Source organism: Barbus barbus, assembly GCF_936440315.1.
Source record: "Barbus barbus genome assembly, chromosome: 3".
NCBI classification, from domain to species: Eukaryota; Metazoa; Chordata; class Actinopteri; order Cypriniformes; family Cyprinidae; genus Barbus; species Barbus barbus.
Genome location: NC_136731.1, coordinates 44,218,773 through 44,234,908, shown reverse-complemented (window position 1 = coordinate 44,234,908; position 16,136 = coordinate 44,218,773). Strand labels below are relative to the sequence as shown.

At 38.8% G+C, this 16,136-nt stretch overlaps 1 protein-coding gene across 1 annotated transcript; it reads right to left on the bottom strand.

The window, feature by feature from the left end:
- Positions 1-10,546: 10,546 nt before the first annotated feature.
- LOC306852676 (nuclear factor 7, ovary-like) lies at positions 10,547-15,592 on the bottom strand. The gene is made up of 6 exons (XM_079389700.1): positions 15,037-15,592; positions 14,813-14,908; positions 13,573-13,803; positions 13,477-13,499; positions 13,275-13,396; positions 10,547-12,784 (listed from the first exon to the last, which is right to left on the bottom strand). Exons 1-6 carry the CDS (start codon positions 15,421-15,423, stop codon positions 12,279-12,281), a joined length of 1,365 nt encoding a protein of 454 aa, XP_079245826.1. The 5' UTR covers positions 15,424-15,592; the 3' UTR covers positions 10,547-12,278.
- Positions 15,593-16,136: the final 544 nt, after the last annotated feature.

Sequence of the window (16,136 nt, the reverse complement as noted above, 5' to 3'; positions counted from 1 at the left end):
GTCTCCCACAGTCGTCTCCTTCCCTCCATGTTTTTCTCTCCAGCTGTGACGTCCCAAACGTTCTGATGCACAAACACACAGCTGGGATTCAGTCTAACCTTCTTCATCCGCATGAAGGCCTGAACAACAATCTGAAGAATGTCCTGCATCTCAGCTGGGTTTTCACCAAAGATGTTGATCAATGTCAGATCTGCAAGACCAACAAAAAATGTGACCAATTCATTCTCATGATCTCTTATTGATCTCCCAGTAAGTTCTACAGCAGGAAAACTCTCAGTATCAACAACTAGAATATAGTCAAAGTTCAGTTGTGTTTTCATCTCTTATGAGACTCTGAGCAGCTGCATGAAGGCTCCTCTGGTGCATCTGCCAGCACTGACAGCAGACTGCGGCCCAAACATGGCATTCAGCATGGTGGATTTCCCAGAGCTCTGGATCCCTAAAACTGACAGCACAAAGACTCTCTGGTTTCCCAGTTTCTGGGTGAGTTGATCTAGAACATCAGAGATCCTGATCACAGGAACATGAGCAGCATCTCCATCCATCAGCTCCAGTGGAAATCTAGAGATCATCATCTCTGCTGCGAGACTCGGGAGAGAAGAGAAGTCAATCTGCAGGTCTTTCTTGTTCTTCTGCACAGATGAACATGATTCATAGATCTGACCAATCTCCCCTCATGATGTGCTCCACACCAAAGTTTGCAGCTTCAATATCCTCAGATGCTCTCTCAAGTTCTGCTTGTTCAGCTTTGAGTTGTTCAAATTTTTGTTCTCTTTCAGTTTTAATACTGTTGACCACTTGTAATCATATATGTGATGTAGATCAGAAAGATGAGCTGATGTATATTTATCCAAAAGTATTCCTAGCCATTTAAGAAAATACATCATATTTTCACCATATGAGTTTATTCCTTTAATAAAGAGCTTTATAAACTCACTGATGTCTGAATCATGCTGTTGTTGATGGATTTTCTTCATCTCTGTTTGTTTTCTACTAGTAGTGAAGGAACGTTGAGCTGCCTCATTAAAAGCTTATTGTATTACTGTAGTAAAAGCAGTGTATTATGTAGGGCTGCCCCTTAATAATCAAGTAATTGTTAGTCAACGAGAAGAGGCTTGGTCGACCAAAATTTTATTAGTCGCTTAGTCGCAGAAAAAAACAATTCCACACAAAGTGGTGAAATCACGCAGTCCATGAAGGACAAATAGATAATGGCTATGTTGAGACATTGTTTTTGCGACAGAAAAACACTTTCGATCACCTGACGCACTGCACTGTCTGTCGCTGACCGCCCTCACCATTGGCCTGATCAAATAAATTGTCGGTTTTCCAGCTGGCACAGCATGGAGGTGGTGATGGGATTTTGGAGGCCGAGAGGAATGATTGTATAAACTTGCAAATCATCAAAACCTACAACATGTATGTTGGACCCTATTACATCTAATCTACTAAAAGAGTCCAGAAGTCATAGATCCTCTGCTGCATAATATTTATTCATCATTTTCATTAGGATATGTCCCCAAAACCTGCAAACTGGCTGTTATTAAGCTTCCCATTAAAAAACAAAAAAACAAACTTGATGCTAGAGAATTAGTTCATTACAGATGATCTCAAATCTCACTTTTCTGTCAAAAATACTAGAAAAGGCAGTATCTTCTCAGCTATGTTCCTTCTTAGAGAAAAATGGCATCTGAGAGAATTTACAGTCAGGATTTAGACCGTATCATAGTATGCATGACTAAATCTTCAGCTTTAAGATTTAAAAACTACTGTTTATTTAAACTTCAAACTGCTTCACTCAAACACCTTGAAACTACAAGCTTTTAAATCGACTTCAAACAGGTCAGGCTTACTCTGGCAAACCACAAAGTTTGTTTACAAACTGTACTTGTCTGGACTTGTTTTGTCTTCTCTTAATCTAGAAAAGAAAGACAGCTGAGTTAGCGGTTTTTCAGTTTTTGTTCAGTCAGTAGTATCTCAATGAGGTCTATGTCTACTGATATCCACAGTGCAATAGTGTAAATGCAAACAACAGCAATTCTGCAAAAAGAAAAACAATGGAAAAAACGAATCTAAATGTTAAACGTGTAATACAAGTTCAATTGCATTCAACAAAAAGTTATTTGTTGGGGTTATAAAACACATTCTGTGCTGCGATATCTGCTATCAGTCGAAGTCATCATGGCAATGCTGTATATCATTGTCTCTCATATCATACCATGGACTCGCTTTTTCTTCTTTTTTTTTAAAAACATGCAACTGATGCCATCTTGCATATGAGTTATTAATTGTAGTACTAATGACCTTTAATATTAAAGTGATAGATCACCCAAAAGTGAAATTTCAGTCATAATTTACGCACCCCAGTATCTAAATCTATATTGATTTCCCTTTTCTGTTGAACAAAAAAGAAGATATTTATTGAAGGAAGTTGGTAACCAAACAGTTTTTTTTTTACACTCTGAAAGTCAGTGGCTACCAGGAACATATGAAATACACTCCACACTACGGCTGATCTGGCTACAGAATTGCAAAGTAGTGTTTTGTCACTTCCCTAATATACCCAGATAACAAAGACAAAGAAATATTCAGGTCAGGTGTAAAAACATAAAAGACCTTTTTGGTTTGTTGGTTTCCGTGCTCAAATGGTCACACCTGATGTGGAGCAATGTTTATCAGATTTTGAAAGGAGACCGTCCACAACAGAAGTACAGAATTCACAAGTTTTCAATATTTCTCATAATATAAGTGCCTACTGTAAAATTGAGACCAATTTACCAATCGCACAGAGACATGACATTGACAAGATATAACACTTGTGGCATATGGATATTCTTGCTTTTTGGGGAATAAGAGTGAGGGAGGAGAGGCAGAGAGGGCAGGGGGGAGAAGGTTGAAAATGATCAAGGAGATAAGTTTGGTCAGGGTGGTGTTTGTTCTCTTTGGATATCTCTTCTCCAGATTAGTGGCCTACCTCCTTTCAGAAGGTCACCAGGGGGAACTCCACCTTGCCTTTCTTTTAGCCCGATCCAGAGTGGCCCCACGAAAGCAACAGTCAATACCGAAAGTTGCTTGCAAATGAGCTCACTCTGAATTTGGACAAGATCACCTACTGGATTGACTCCATTGTTGTGCTCCACTGGCTCCATTCTGAATCCTGCTGAAACAAGGTTTTTGTAAGCACCCGGGTAGCGGAGATTCAGGAGTTGACCAATCAGGCAGAATGAAGAACCCTGCCGACCTTGACTCGTGGCAAGAACCTGCGAGATCTTATATGCGAGATCCCCAAAAGATGGCTTCAGGGTCCAAAGTTTCTACTGCGACCTTGGAAGGACTGGCCCTCTCACGCTTTCCTGACTTTGAAGATACCACTGAACTTAAACTATAATTGCTTGTGTAATGGATTAATAATAATATAAATCCTATAATGATTATATAAATCATATAAAATAACTCTGAAGTAATTATCATTAAAGCCAGACATTTTTATTTTTTTTTTTACTTTTATTTGGAACAGGAGAAACTGGGGGAGGTACTTTTTGCATTAGACGTGTCTAGTTTCAGTTTGAGATCTCTAACCCAGAACATAATCTGCCCCGGAGCAGGTTAGCTGTTAGCAGGATTGATACCTGAAATTCAGGATTGGTGCAAATTTAATTGAAATTTACCTGGCTAGCCAGCTTACCTGGCTCCTGCTGCTTTCTTTCCCTCTCTTAAGGTTGCCAGGTTTTCACAGCAAAACCCACCCAATTGCTACTCAGAACTAGCCCAATCACTTTTCAGTGGTTCCCCTGGTAAAAATTATTCTTACAAAATGTTATTCCAACTGACAGCATGTAATTATGTATTTTAATTGTCATTTCATCATGATAATATTATGGATTATCAATATATATTTGTGGGGCCCCCTCATTGAGGGCCCCAGTTACTTAACCCCTGTCGGGCGCACTGTGCACAAAATTCAAAACCAGAAACAACAAACTAGTGAAATACTATCTTGAATCATTTAAAGCTGAATTGTTCAATCAGTTATTTAAAACAGTGCGTCTGTCTCAATTCGTCATATTCACTCTAAGTAATTTTCCCCGTATTATTTCCCCTCCTCTTGACTCCAGTCCAGCGGGTGGCGCTTAAACACAGGCGCTTGTTTGCCAAACACCATAAAACCAGAGGAAGAAGAGTTTCAGCATGCTCTGTTTTGTTCTGTTGTCAGGCTGGTTTAATACAAACTGTTAGAAATGTTGTTTCTGTAAATATAAAAATACAGTTTTTGAATCAGGTCAGTAAATACCTGTAATATTCTCATCCTCACAGCCGTGACTAAGTGTTGAATCAAGCAGGAATATCTGGAGGAGGATCATCTGAACTGAGATCTGCTGTGAAGATGGTGTTTGTTAAAGAAGAGAGCGAGGAGAACACCAGTGAACCAGAAACCTGGAGAATAAAACACGAGGAACCAGAAACCTGGAGAATAAAACACGAGGAACCAGAAACATGGAGAATAAAACACGAGGAACCAGAAACCTGGAGAATAAAACACGAGGAACCAGAAACATGGAGAATAAAACACGAGGAACCAGAAACCTGGAGAATAAAACACGAGGAACCAGAAACATGGAGAATAAAACACGAGGAACCAGAAACCTGGAGAATAAAACACGAGGAACCAGAAACATGGAGAATAAAACACGAGGAACCAGAAACCTGGAGAATAAAACACGAGGAACCAGAAACATGGAGAATAAAAGAAGAGGAACCAGAAACCTGGAGAATAAAACACGAGGAACCAGAAACCTGGAGAATAAAACACGAGGAACCAGAAACCTGGAGAATAAAACACGAGGAACCAGAAACCTGGAGAATAAAACACGAGGAACAAGAAGGTTGGTGTTTATTCTTCATTCATCTTTAATGACTGTTTGTGGTGCCTAGGCTTACAAAGCAATAATCTTCTATCTTCTGATGTTGTTTTGTGGCCCTGGAGAAGTTTTGACATGCCCTGACATTTGTGCTTTTTTCAGTATCTTAAAAACATATTAATGACTTGAGTCTGATTACTCTGTAATCGGCACAAACTAGGCTACAATAATACATGAGCAGCATGAATGTAGCCTAGATGTTTGTGTTTTTGAGAAAATAATGTTTATACATGGTTAGTGAAAATTTTTTTTTCTAAAATTAAATAGTCACTAAAATAAGGCTATAAAACACATACAGAACATTTGTTCACAAGACTTTTGAGAACTGGATGTGGTAGACTAGAGTTTTAAAACCCATTAACATCAAGTAATGCCTGATACCAAAACTGTATTAATAGTCTTCTGTGACCCTAGAAGATGACTGAGCAAAGCCAGAGAAGACCAGATGCAGGAGATGAAGTGAAGATAAAAAGGAGCAAAGTTTATTGAATAATCTTAGTTGCATATGTTTCAATGCTAAGACTTTGTCTGACCAGCACAAATCCAACAACAACATCCCATAAACCTTGAATTTCCATTAACATCCCCTCTTATCTCTTATTCATTCAGACAAAACAGTTCATTAAACCTCACAATCATCAGATTAACAATGAACATGCATAAACAAGGAAAATAACATACAAAATATAAAAACATCATAAAATAATAAATGAATAATCAAATTATATAAATGGTAAATGATAAAAAATAATCTAACAATAAATTACATAAATGGTTAATGATTATAAATGATTATACAAATAAATGATTATAAAATAATGAAAATAAAGAAAAGAAAAATATAATGCAAATGTATGGTCGCTCTGTTGATGGAACACAGTTTGTATTTGTGGATCCTCAGATCCTTCATGTTGTTGATCAAACGTACTTAATAGCTCTCCCTGTAGAAGCATGAGATTTGTGTCTATATTATTTAAAAATAATAATTTTTCCCTGATGAAGGTCAGTGAACCAAAATGTTGCTTGTGCTTATAACAATAAATTGCAATATTTATCAAGTACTGATAGAGTGCAGGATTGCATTATTATATTTTGGATTCGACCGTGTTGTTGGACTATTTTTTCCTACTCGCCTATCATTTTTTCAGGTGTGCTGAGTTTGTGTTGATTGAAAACGAATAATTTGAAAAGCAGTGTACCTCATTCATGGAAAGTTTCAGGGACGCATAATTTATAAAATCACATCAAAATGATCAAAAGTTTGTAGTACAATTGTCTACTTTCCGCTGTTATATCAGGGTTAATTTTTTTTAATGAAGTTAATGAAGATTTACTGATTTTACTTTTGTTTCAGAGTTGATTGAAGATAATGAGGAGAAAGAAGAATTGATTGAAACTGAGGTGAAAAATCATGTCAAAAGTGGAGAAAAACCCACACAGAACGATGTAAATAAAAGAAGAGCCAAGAAATATTTCACCTGCACTCAGTGTGGAAAGAGTTTCACATACAAACGCACTCTTGATGTTCACATGAGAGTTCATACTGGAGAGAAACTGTTCACTTGTGATCAGTGCAGGAAGAGTTTCACACAATCAGCAAACCTCAAGGCACATATGAGAGTTCATACTGGAGAGAAACCGTACACGTGTGATCAGTGCGGGAAGAGTTTCCTACAAAAAGGAACCCTTACGGCACATATGAGAGTTCATACTGGAGAGAAACCGCACACTTGTGATCAGTGCGGGAAGAGTTTCACAAAATCAGCTAATCTTAAGGATCACATGAACATCCACACTGGAGGGAAGCAGCACACATGTGATCAATGTGGCAAAACATTTTTGTGGGCTTCAGTCCTGAAGAAACACCTGAGAGTTCATACAAAGGAGAAACCTCATTCTTGTTATTTGTGTGGAAAGAGCTTTTCATGTCTACAAAATTTGGAAATGCATCAGAAAATGCATACTGGTGTGAGAGAGTACTTGTGCTTTGAGTGTGAAAAGACTTTTACTTCAGTAAGCAGTTTAAAACAGCACCAGAGGATTCACACTGGAGAGAAGCCTTATAAGTGTTCACACTGTGACAAGAGGTTCAGTCAGTCAGGAGCCCTGAATACACATGAGAGGATCCACACTGGAGAGAAACCTCATAAGTGTTCACACTGTGACAAGAGATTTATTCAGTCATCACATCTGAAAATACATGAGAGGATTCACACTGGAGAGAAACCGTACAAGTGCTCACACTGTGACAAGAGATTCAGACGGTCAGAACCCCTGAAAATACATGAGAGGATTCACACTAGAGTAAAATGTGACCCTGGACCACAAAACCAGTCATAAAGGAAGGTTTTTGCAAGATCGCCGCGGCAACGGCTTGGGAGGATGCAATGCTTAACAAGCTGTTCTGGCTCGGTGCCAACTATCACCGTCCCGTGGACCTCCCAGACACTACCGGCCTGAGTTGGAGAGAGGGGATCTACCGGTGTCTAGGAAGCGTCTGGGCCCGAGCCAGCTCGCCGTCGTCATTCTTTTTTTCTTTTTTTTTATTGAGATGTATCCATCATCTTAAAGCTGAATAAATAAGCTTTCCTTTAATATATGGAAAATTTATATTGTTACGATAGGATAATATTTGGGCAAGATACAGCTATTTGAAAATCTGGAATCTGTGGGTAAAAAAAAAATAAATTGAGAAAGTCACCTTTAAAGTTTTCCAAATGAAGTTCTTAGCAATGCATATTACTAATCAAAAATTAATTTGTGATATATTTACATGCACAATTTATGGTTCATTTGGACTGAATTCATTTAGATTGATGAATCTGATTGTAGTGTTTACGTGAATGTTAAATAAAGTAATGGAGTTGATGTACACATTTATGTCACAAGCTTCAAATCTGATTTTTTTTATTTTTAGTTTTTGACATTCGCACACTGCACAAATAACAGTGTAAATAAATCTCATCCTAGACTTGCTATCACAGCAACAGGTCCGTAACCTAAAACTGCTCAGGAGAAGCTTAAACAGGATTATATCAGATCTTTTTAAGCAGAATTGATATGAAAAATCTTAAACTTAATATCAAGTAACATTAATAAATGCTATATAAGTATTCACTGATAAAACTGATGTTCGATTTACTTAAAATATATATGCACCATTTTTGCATCATACTTAAGTAAAACCAACTTGTTTATTTTAAGTAAAATAAAGATATATATTTTTTTTAGATGAACTTAAATATTTGAGTTCACTCAACATTCTTTACTTAAAACATGCAATATGATATAATCTACTAAGTAATTTCAAGTTATGTTAACTTAACATTTAAACTAACTTATATTAAAAATATAATCGAGTTGAACCAAAATTTTAAGAACATTTTAACTTATTTTAGATCTTCAACTATTGGTCTGATCTTCAACTATTGGTCGCTCTGGAGGCCTCCAGGGGGCAGGGCTACCGGCCTCCAGAGCGGGACCCGTTCTGGGAGCCACGGCGGGACAGGAGGCCACGGCGGATCAGGAGACTCGGGAGGCCACGGCGGATCAGGAGACTCGGGAGGCCACGGCGGATCAGGAGACTCGGGAGGCCACGGCGGATCAGGGGACTCAGGGGGCCATAGCGGATCCAGGGACTCAGGAGGCCATGGCGGGTCAGGAGACTCAGGAGGCCATGGCGGGACTGGAGCGGGCTCTGTGGGGCACTCTTGCAGCGCGGACTCTGGGGGGCGCTCTGGCAGCACGGAGATGGACGGAACCAGCGGGGACGCAGGAGAGCTGGACGGGACCAGCGGAGATGCAGGAGGGCTGGATGGGACCAGCGGGGACGCAGGAGGGCACTTGCGAGGAGCAGGCACTGCAAGGCACTTGCGAGGAGCCGGCACTGGAGGGCGCTCGGGCAGCGCAGATTCGCGGGGGCGCTCTTGAACCGCAGACACTTGGGGGCGTTCTTGAAGCGCAGACACTTGGGGGCACTCTTGAGGAGCTGAGCTGGACGGCACCAGCGGAGACGCAGGAGAGCTGGACGGCACCAGCGGAGACGCAGGAGAGCACCTGCAAGGAGCAGGCACTGGAGGGCGCTCTGGCAGCGCGGATTGCAGAGGGCTCAGGGAAGCCGCGAATGGCGGCGGGCTCGGGGGAGTCGCGGACGATGGCGAGCTGGCTCGGGCCCAGACGCTTCCCAGAGACCGGTAGATCCCCTCTCTCCAACTCAGGCCGGTAGTGTCTGAAGTATGTCCGAATCCTTCGGATTCATAAAAGAGTAGGCAGGAATTACCTGGGTGACATACTATTTCTCGCGAGATTCGGACGTGCGTCTACTTAAAGTGCGTCCGAATATGCCTACTTCTCTATATAGTAGTGGAAAAGCAGTAGGCGACCGAATAAGTATGTCCGAAACCTCAGTATTCATAGACGAGTAGTCGAGAAGTTCCCGGATGTCCTACTGCTTCTGCCCAGATTCTTGAGTGTTCATCCGATGGATACTTTTCTATCCCAGAAGCCCCGCGCGAGAGGATACGTCATCATCACGTGACGGAGATCAGCGACGCGGGTGTTTACAAATGTGAGTATTATCGATCAAAAACACGGTTACATGTGTTAAAATCGCATTTCTTGAGCTACTGTATAGTAAATTGTTGATTTGCTGAAGGTGTAGATGCTAGACAGTAATGTTACAGTATATTTGTAGAGCTCCAGTAAACACAAAGTGCATTTACATAAACCTTCTTAAAGACCATTAAATATCTATTTAATAAGAAACAGGAAAATATTCTAAAAGAATATTCAAAGGCTCTCAGTGAGCTGAAAACCTCTCAGTTACTGAAATGAATAACAAATTATTTTAAATCTTAAGGTTTCGTTTATTTTAATGATTGTAATTTCAAACGAAGCTGTTACAGCGCTTTTCTGATTCTTGATTTCTGTGCATTTGATGCAGAGCTTTTGTGCTGGAGCAGGTGACAGCAGGATTTGTGGGAAAAAAGGAAAACAAAAATATAAAGTAAGAAATCATTTTGTATTTTGTAATTTTCATCTTTGTATGATCTGAAATGTCTGCAGACTGGTGTGTGCAGTGAGGATGGAGAAGTCCACAGCAACATCCTGGAAATGATCCAGTGCCATGAATGAGATGCTCCATCACTCCACCTGCCCTTACTGCCTCATCTGAACCGGATGCTGCTGTGGTCTCTTCATCCTCAGTGACCCCAGAGCCAGCGAGAGCATCTAGAGAAAGACCAAAAGAAATTGAAGATGTGATTTTATTCAAGTTTGTCCTGCTGGTTTCTGTTCATTCAACATCAGTCAATGGAGCACGAGTTTCAGAAGCTTCAAAAGCATCATCAAATAATTTCACGAAGAATCTGAAAGTTAGGCTCCACTGACTGATATTGTATGAACAGAAACCAGCAGGACAAACACACACACAAGGATTGAACAGTGTGGATGTGTGTAAATAACGACTGAATGTATATGTTTGGGTGAACTAACCCTTTAAAGCCCCAAATAGAAATTGTATGAAATATATGTAAGCATTTATATTATATAAATAAACTTTAAGAAACAAGCAGCTTTGTTGAGCGTTTGTGCCCAAGGCACAAAAAAAGCATTTACATTTAAAAAAAATTTTTTTTACATTTAATGTTTTGTAAATTTACAATTATGCATTTGGCAGCTAGATTTTCCCACACGCGTTCTCCTGCTCTTGCTTCAAGATTGTGTGTGGTACAGGGGTGTCATCATGGTCTTCCTCATCCTCTCTGTGCACTCAGGCAACGATAGCCTCGATGTCCCTTTCCCATCCATGATCAGATTCAGTCTGACTGCAGCAGTGAGGGATGTGATGGACGGCGGAGACAGGTGAAGCTGGACACGGTGGTCTTCATCAGAATAAAGCTGCAGAACTGGCTCAGCTGTGTTGAGATGCAGTAGGATGTGGGTCACTGCCTGTAAATACATGATTTTTAGAACAATTATGTTTGATAAAGATTTTTCATGTGCTGTTGACTTGTTTATTTATTGTCATGGTTACTTGTATTTACATTTTACTAATTTGTTCATGTTTCCTGTTGTCAGTAAATAAAATATAATTGTTAAATTAACATGCATTAAATTCATTGCTTGACTGAAAATTGAGATGTATTCACCTTGGCTGGATTTGTCTAGTGTACAGTCATGCATAGCTACAGCATATGAAGAAGACAATTACATTTAGCTTGTTTCACTAAAAAATATAATTAATTATTGGTCAGAATTTATCATTATTATTGTTCATAAGTGTTGGGCAACCAATGCATTCTGAAGGAATCTTAATTTCTAAGTAGTAATACTTAAATTTTTGGAGTAAAATCAACAATCCTCTCCAAAGGTAAGATCTTTGAGCAGCTGATTGACACAGAAATTACAAACATGGAGGAAAACATACTAGGTGGGGTTGTGGATTTATTGATGCTTTCAGATGTTTGTGCGCATGTTGCTCTTATTTTATTTTATTATTATTTATTATTACTGCAGAATATACAAGCTCAGGGAAAGATGGTAGTAGCTTTAACAATGAACAATCATAAAGAGAAAGAAAACATAACTAGAATTGGTTTGCATACATCATAGTATGAGATTATATACACAGGGACAAAAAGATTAAATATTTTTGAATAATCATAACATTCATTATTAATCAATGCATTAAAATTGCATTTGTTTTTGTTATTTATAAGCCTCAGGGATGAAACGAGAGGGACATTCAACAAGAAAAAGAGGAAAACAAAGGAGATTTAAGTCGGTTTTGCATGTGGATGAACGATTTTGGTTTTTCATAATAAAAAAATAATTTATTTAAGGATGAAACTGTAACTGTAGGTTATATTAGTTGAGTTAAAAATATAAAAACTTAAATCAACCCAAAATTTGTTGGTTATACTACAATCATAAGGGCAGCTGTTTCTTCAACAAGACCAAAAATGAGCAAATTTAATCAGCATCAAAATATTTACAGATAGATGAATTAAACCTGTCGCTCATATCTTTTTTTTTTTGCGCTTGTTATAACGTCATAGGTCACATGATAACGTAAATATGGCGGATCTCATTCATACTCAACGAGATTTGGCTGTAGAGTACGTACTCTTTTAGCGCTCGTTAAGTAACTACTTCTTGAAAATAAGTACCTACTCGTTGAGCAGGCGGTTTCAGACGCAGCCAAAGTGTTTCTGTAGAGCTGGATGTCAGTCATGTGGTCATCACGGGCCAATCACAGCAGTACTGATATTCAGACCAGCTGTACTCTTACTCATGTGATCTGAATTAAATATTGGAAACATGATGAAAGCAGGTCCGGTCCTACAGGAGTAACATTTACTAACTACTGAATGGTAAGATCCTCAGAGTGAAAATAGTATAACAGCAGAAGAATGGAAAGAGTGTGTGAGTGAAGGAGGTTGTGAATGTGTGTAGATGTGTGTTAGTTACAGGATCAGAGAATGACACTGTTCCTCTGTCATAGTCCAGATAAACTCTAACACGATCAAGCTGCTGTTCAACACGAAAGCCAAAGATAGGCTGCTCAGACAGGCTATACTGATCGTACCACACACTCCAGACACCAGTCTTATAGAAATCACGTCCTTTCCTTTGGTTTGGTGCTGTAGTTACTCCAAGAATCCAGTCTGAACTCTCTTTAACCTCCACATCCCAGCAGTATGTTCCTGAGTTAAAACCCTCTGAACCCAGAACACAGGGATAAGAGTCAAATCTCTCTGGATTATCAGGAAGAGGTAGTTTGTTCCAGTTCCAGTTCACACTGGTCAGATCATCAGACAGGACAAGATGTGGGTTTGCAGTGTTTGGATCCAGAATAACAGGAGCTAATGAGACACAATCAACACAGATTATTATCAATCTATTGATCAAATACATCAGACATTTTTCTGTTATCATATTTACATGCCCTGGGATTGATGCGCAATCAGACCAAAACATTAGGACTTTTCACACTTGTAGTTTAGAAGAGGGGTTAGCACCAGTTTATACCCGGTGTTAAAGAACCCTGCTCCGGAGCAGAGTAAACACCACTTTTGTGGTGCCAATCACATGCCTTGCATGCCAAATCACATATGCTTTGGACAGTTACAGAAACACTGCGCATTGTATAAACACTCGACCTTTTAAGAGATCACAAAAATGCACTGGAACGATCGCTCCCTAAAAAAATCCCACAAAAAAACTAGGGAGCAATGATGCTCACTATGTTCCCTTAACATAAACTTCCACTGCATTTTATGAAGTGCAAAATATTAAATGCATGGGTCAACTAATTCAAGACTAACATTTTAGATCTTCTGCAGTCAGACTCACTGTTCTGGACGATGTCCTGCATCTTCTTCCAGACTCTGAAGGGCAGGTTGCCCAAGTAACGTGGCACATGAATCAAAGCTCCAGAAGTCGTCTGTGGATCCGGCTGTGATGAGATCTGGACTCTGGAAGAACATTCAGGATCAGAACTGAAGTGGCTCTGGACCAGAAGCAGAGAGACTAGAGACACCAGCAGATCACTCACCTTTTCATTGAGACTGGAAACTCCTGCAGAACAAGCACACCATTGATCATCAACAACTCAATCAATCATCAATCAATCAATGATCTGAAATCAGACCTTCAGAATGCAGACGTCACTGGCTTTCATCATCTCCTCCGTGTCTTTGATTGTGTGTGAAAGAGCTGAGATGTGTCTGTTGATCTCCTCCAGCTTCTCCTTCATCATCTGCTTCTTCTGCTCCTCTTCCTCCCTCAGTGCAGTGATTGTAGCTTCTTCTTCATCTCTGAGAAACTGATGAAGCTTCTCAAACTGCTGTTTAATCTGACGCTCTGTGTGCTTAGCTTGAGACTGAAAGCAAACAACATTCACTTCAATCATCTCAAAGATGCACTATTCTGGAGCAGCACGAAGAGTGAGTGGGTAAATATAGGGTAGTTAACTACAACTAGCTTTCTGAAGTACTAGTACTGTAACAGTAGATGTTCTGTGTCTGTAGGAGGCAAATACACATAAATATAATCTATAAATATACACATATAAATATAATTTATATGTGTATCTTTACATTTATATGTGTATACAGTAATATTTTTAAATGTGATACTATTTGAAAGAATTGCTCTCATGCTAAAGCTCCATTATTTAATATTTAACGTATTTTTTAATGTATGGATTTTTGAACCACCAAGCATGAGAGCATCTAGTACACCCTCAAAACAAAATCAAGACTTTGTAAAGAGCATAATAGGACCCCTTTAACAAAACCGAGAAAACATCTTTCACAAACATCTACATGTCTGTCTCTTTTAAAGTGTTTATAGTGTATGTAATGAGTTGTATGTGTGTATTTGTTTATTATTATAGCACAATTATTTAACACTAATTTCTAAAGCCTGGCTACAGCCATGCATGAGCCCTATCAGATCCCACACATAGCAACCACGTCTGAATGAAAATATGTAGATTTCATATTAAACAGATTTAAGGACTGCTGGTGATTTTAACATTATTCGTCTTTCGGTTTTTCTGTGGAAAGACTAATAATGAGGTTCAAGATTAAAAACTCACTAAAGTTAGTTACAAATGTAAAATATTTTCTGTGAAAGGTGAGCACTAACCAATGAGATTGCTGCTTATATATTAGTCCTGCCCACTGTCAAAGCAACCGGCACTCAGGGGGTTTGTTTATGTGAACCGATACCATTCCCAGAATAAAAAGATTTTAAATGCATGTGTCTGACAGTTGATTTAATAAACTTCAAGGAGTAAACATTTATTCAGGTCAATACAGGAGCATGCAATTGTCAGACAAAACAATGCATCTGTTCTAATCAAAGGTATGAATATGAATCCTCACGCTGATGTGTTGAAGTGTTTTCTCAAACTCTCCTTTAATGTTTTCTTTGTGTTGAAGTTTCTCCAGTAAGGACTTCAGTGCTGTATTGAGCTCCTCCTGGAATTTAAAGTGAATATCTATAAAACACCAGAGATTTCTGTAATATGTTCACATTATATCAGCAAAATGGTAGTAAGAAATGTATTTATGCCCAGCTTTAAACATCAGATATAAATCGGTCTTACTTTATGTGTTGAAACCACTTCACTGATGGGTCTGAAGTTATGATTGTCGTGTTGCTGTGAAGTAAAGCACACTAAACACGCAGGCTGTTTGTCCTCCAGACAGAAGAGTTTGAGTTTCTCTCTGTGCAAACTGCAGAACTCCTCAGATGAACGTCTCTCATTTCTCTTCTTCAGGAACGACTCGCACAAGTTTTTTAAAGCAAGATTAACTGGAGGTTGATGTCTTGAAGTTCTCCTGCAGACGGGACACTCCTGAGTTTGTTTGGTTCTCCAGAACTGTTGAAGACATTCTTTACAGAAACTGTGGCTACATGATAGAATAACAGGAGTCTTGAAGATTTCATGACATACAGGACAAATATAATCATATTCAGCTGATGAAGCCATCGTCCCTGTTTGAGCTCCAGCAATGTGAACTTTACTTTCTGAATGATTCTTTCAAAAATTAATCACAAAGAAAGCTTAAAAACCCTTCTTGAAAGCATTTTCCTTCATTCATCACAGATCACTGATTCTTGTCAGCTTTTGTCGAGACATTTTCTTCTTCTTCTTTGGTGTTTAATGGCGGTTGGCAAACCAACTTGTAGGTGCATTACCGCCACCGACTGGACTGGAGTGTGGACAGGATACATGCTTATAGGATTAACATAATAGGATAGATGGGGAACAAAAAAAATAAAAATATTAAATAACTGTCTAAATTCTTTTACTTAATTCCGTTTCTTTAATAAACTTAGTAATAATATCATATATAGCCTTTTCCTTTAGTATACCTATTATTGAAAAATTTTTATGCCCATCTTTAATTAGTGACTGAATAAAATTATGTCTTTCTTTGTTGTATTTCCTGCAGTGAAGTATTACATGTTCAACTGTCTCTTGCTGACTACAGTGATTACATTCCCCAGTTGGATGTTTGCCAATTTTAAACAGTGTACTATTCAATCCTGTGTGACCTATTCTCAAACGGGTTATTATATTCTCTTCATTTCTGTTCCTGCTCTCTCTCCTCCTGTATCAAACGTTTTTGATACAGATAATTTAAACCCCCATTTATTAGCCCACTTTTCAACTTCCTCTATTGCATTTTGCATTTTTTT

Excerpts from the sequence above, each read along its gene's own strand:
- LOC306852676 (XM_079389700.1), bottom strand. The coding sequence starts at position 15,423 with ATGGCTTCATCAGCTGAATATGATTATATTTGTCCTGTATGTCATGAA. Across the intron at positions 14,909-15,036 it reads AAGTGGTTTCAACACATAAA|GAGGAGCTCAATACAGCACT; the intron begins GTAAGACCGATT and ends TTTAAATTCCAG. Across the intron at positions 13,397-13,476 it reads TTTCCAGTCTCAATGAAAAG|AGTCCAGATCTCATCACAGC; the intron begins GTGAGTGATCTG and ends ATGTTCTTCCAG.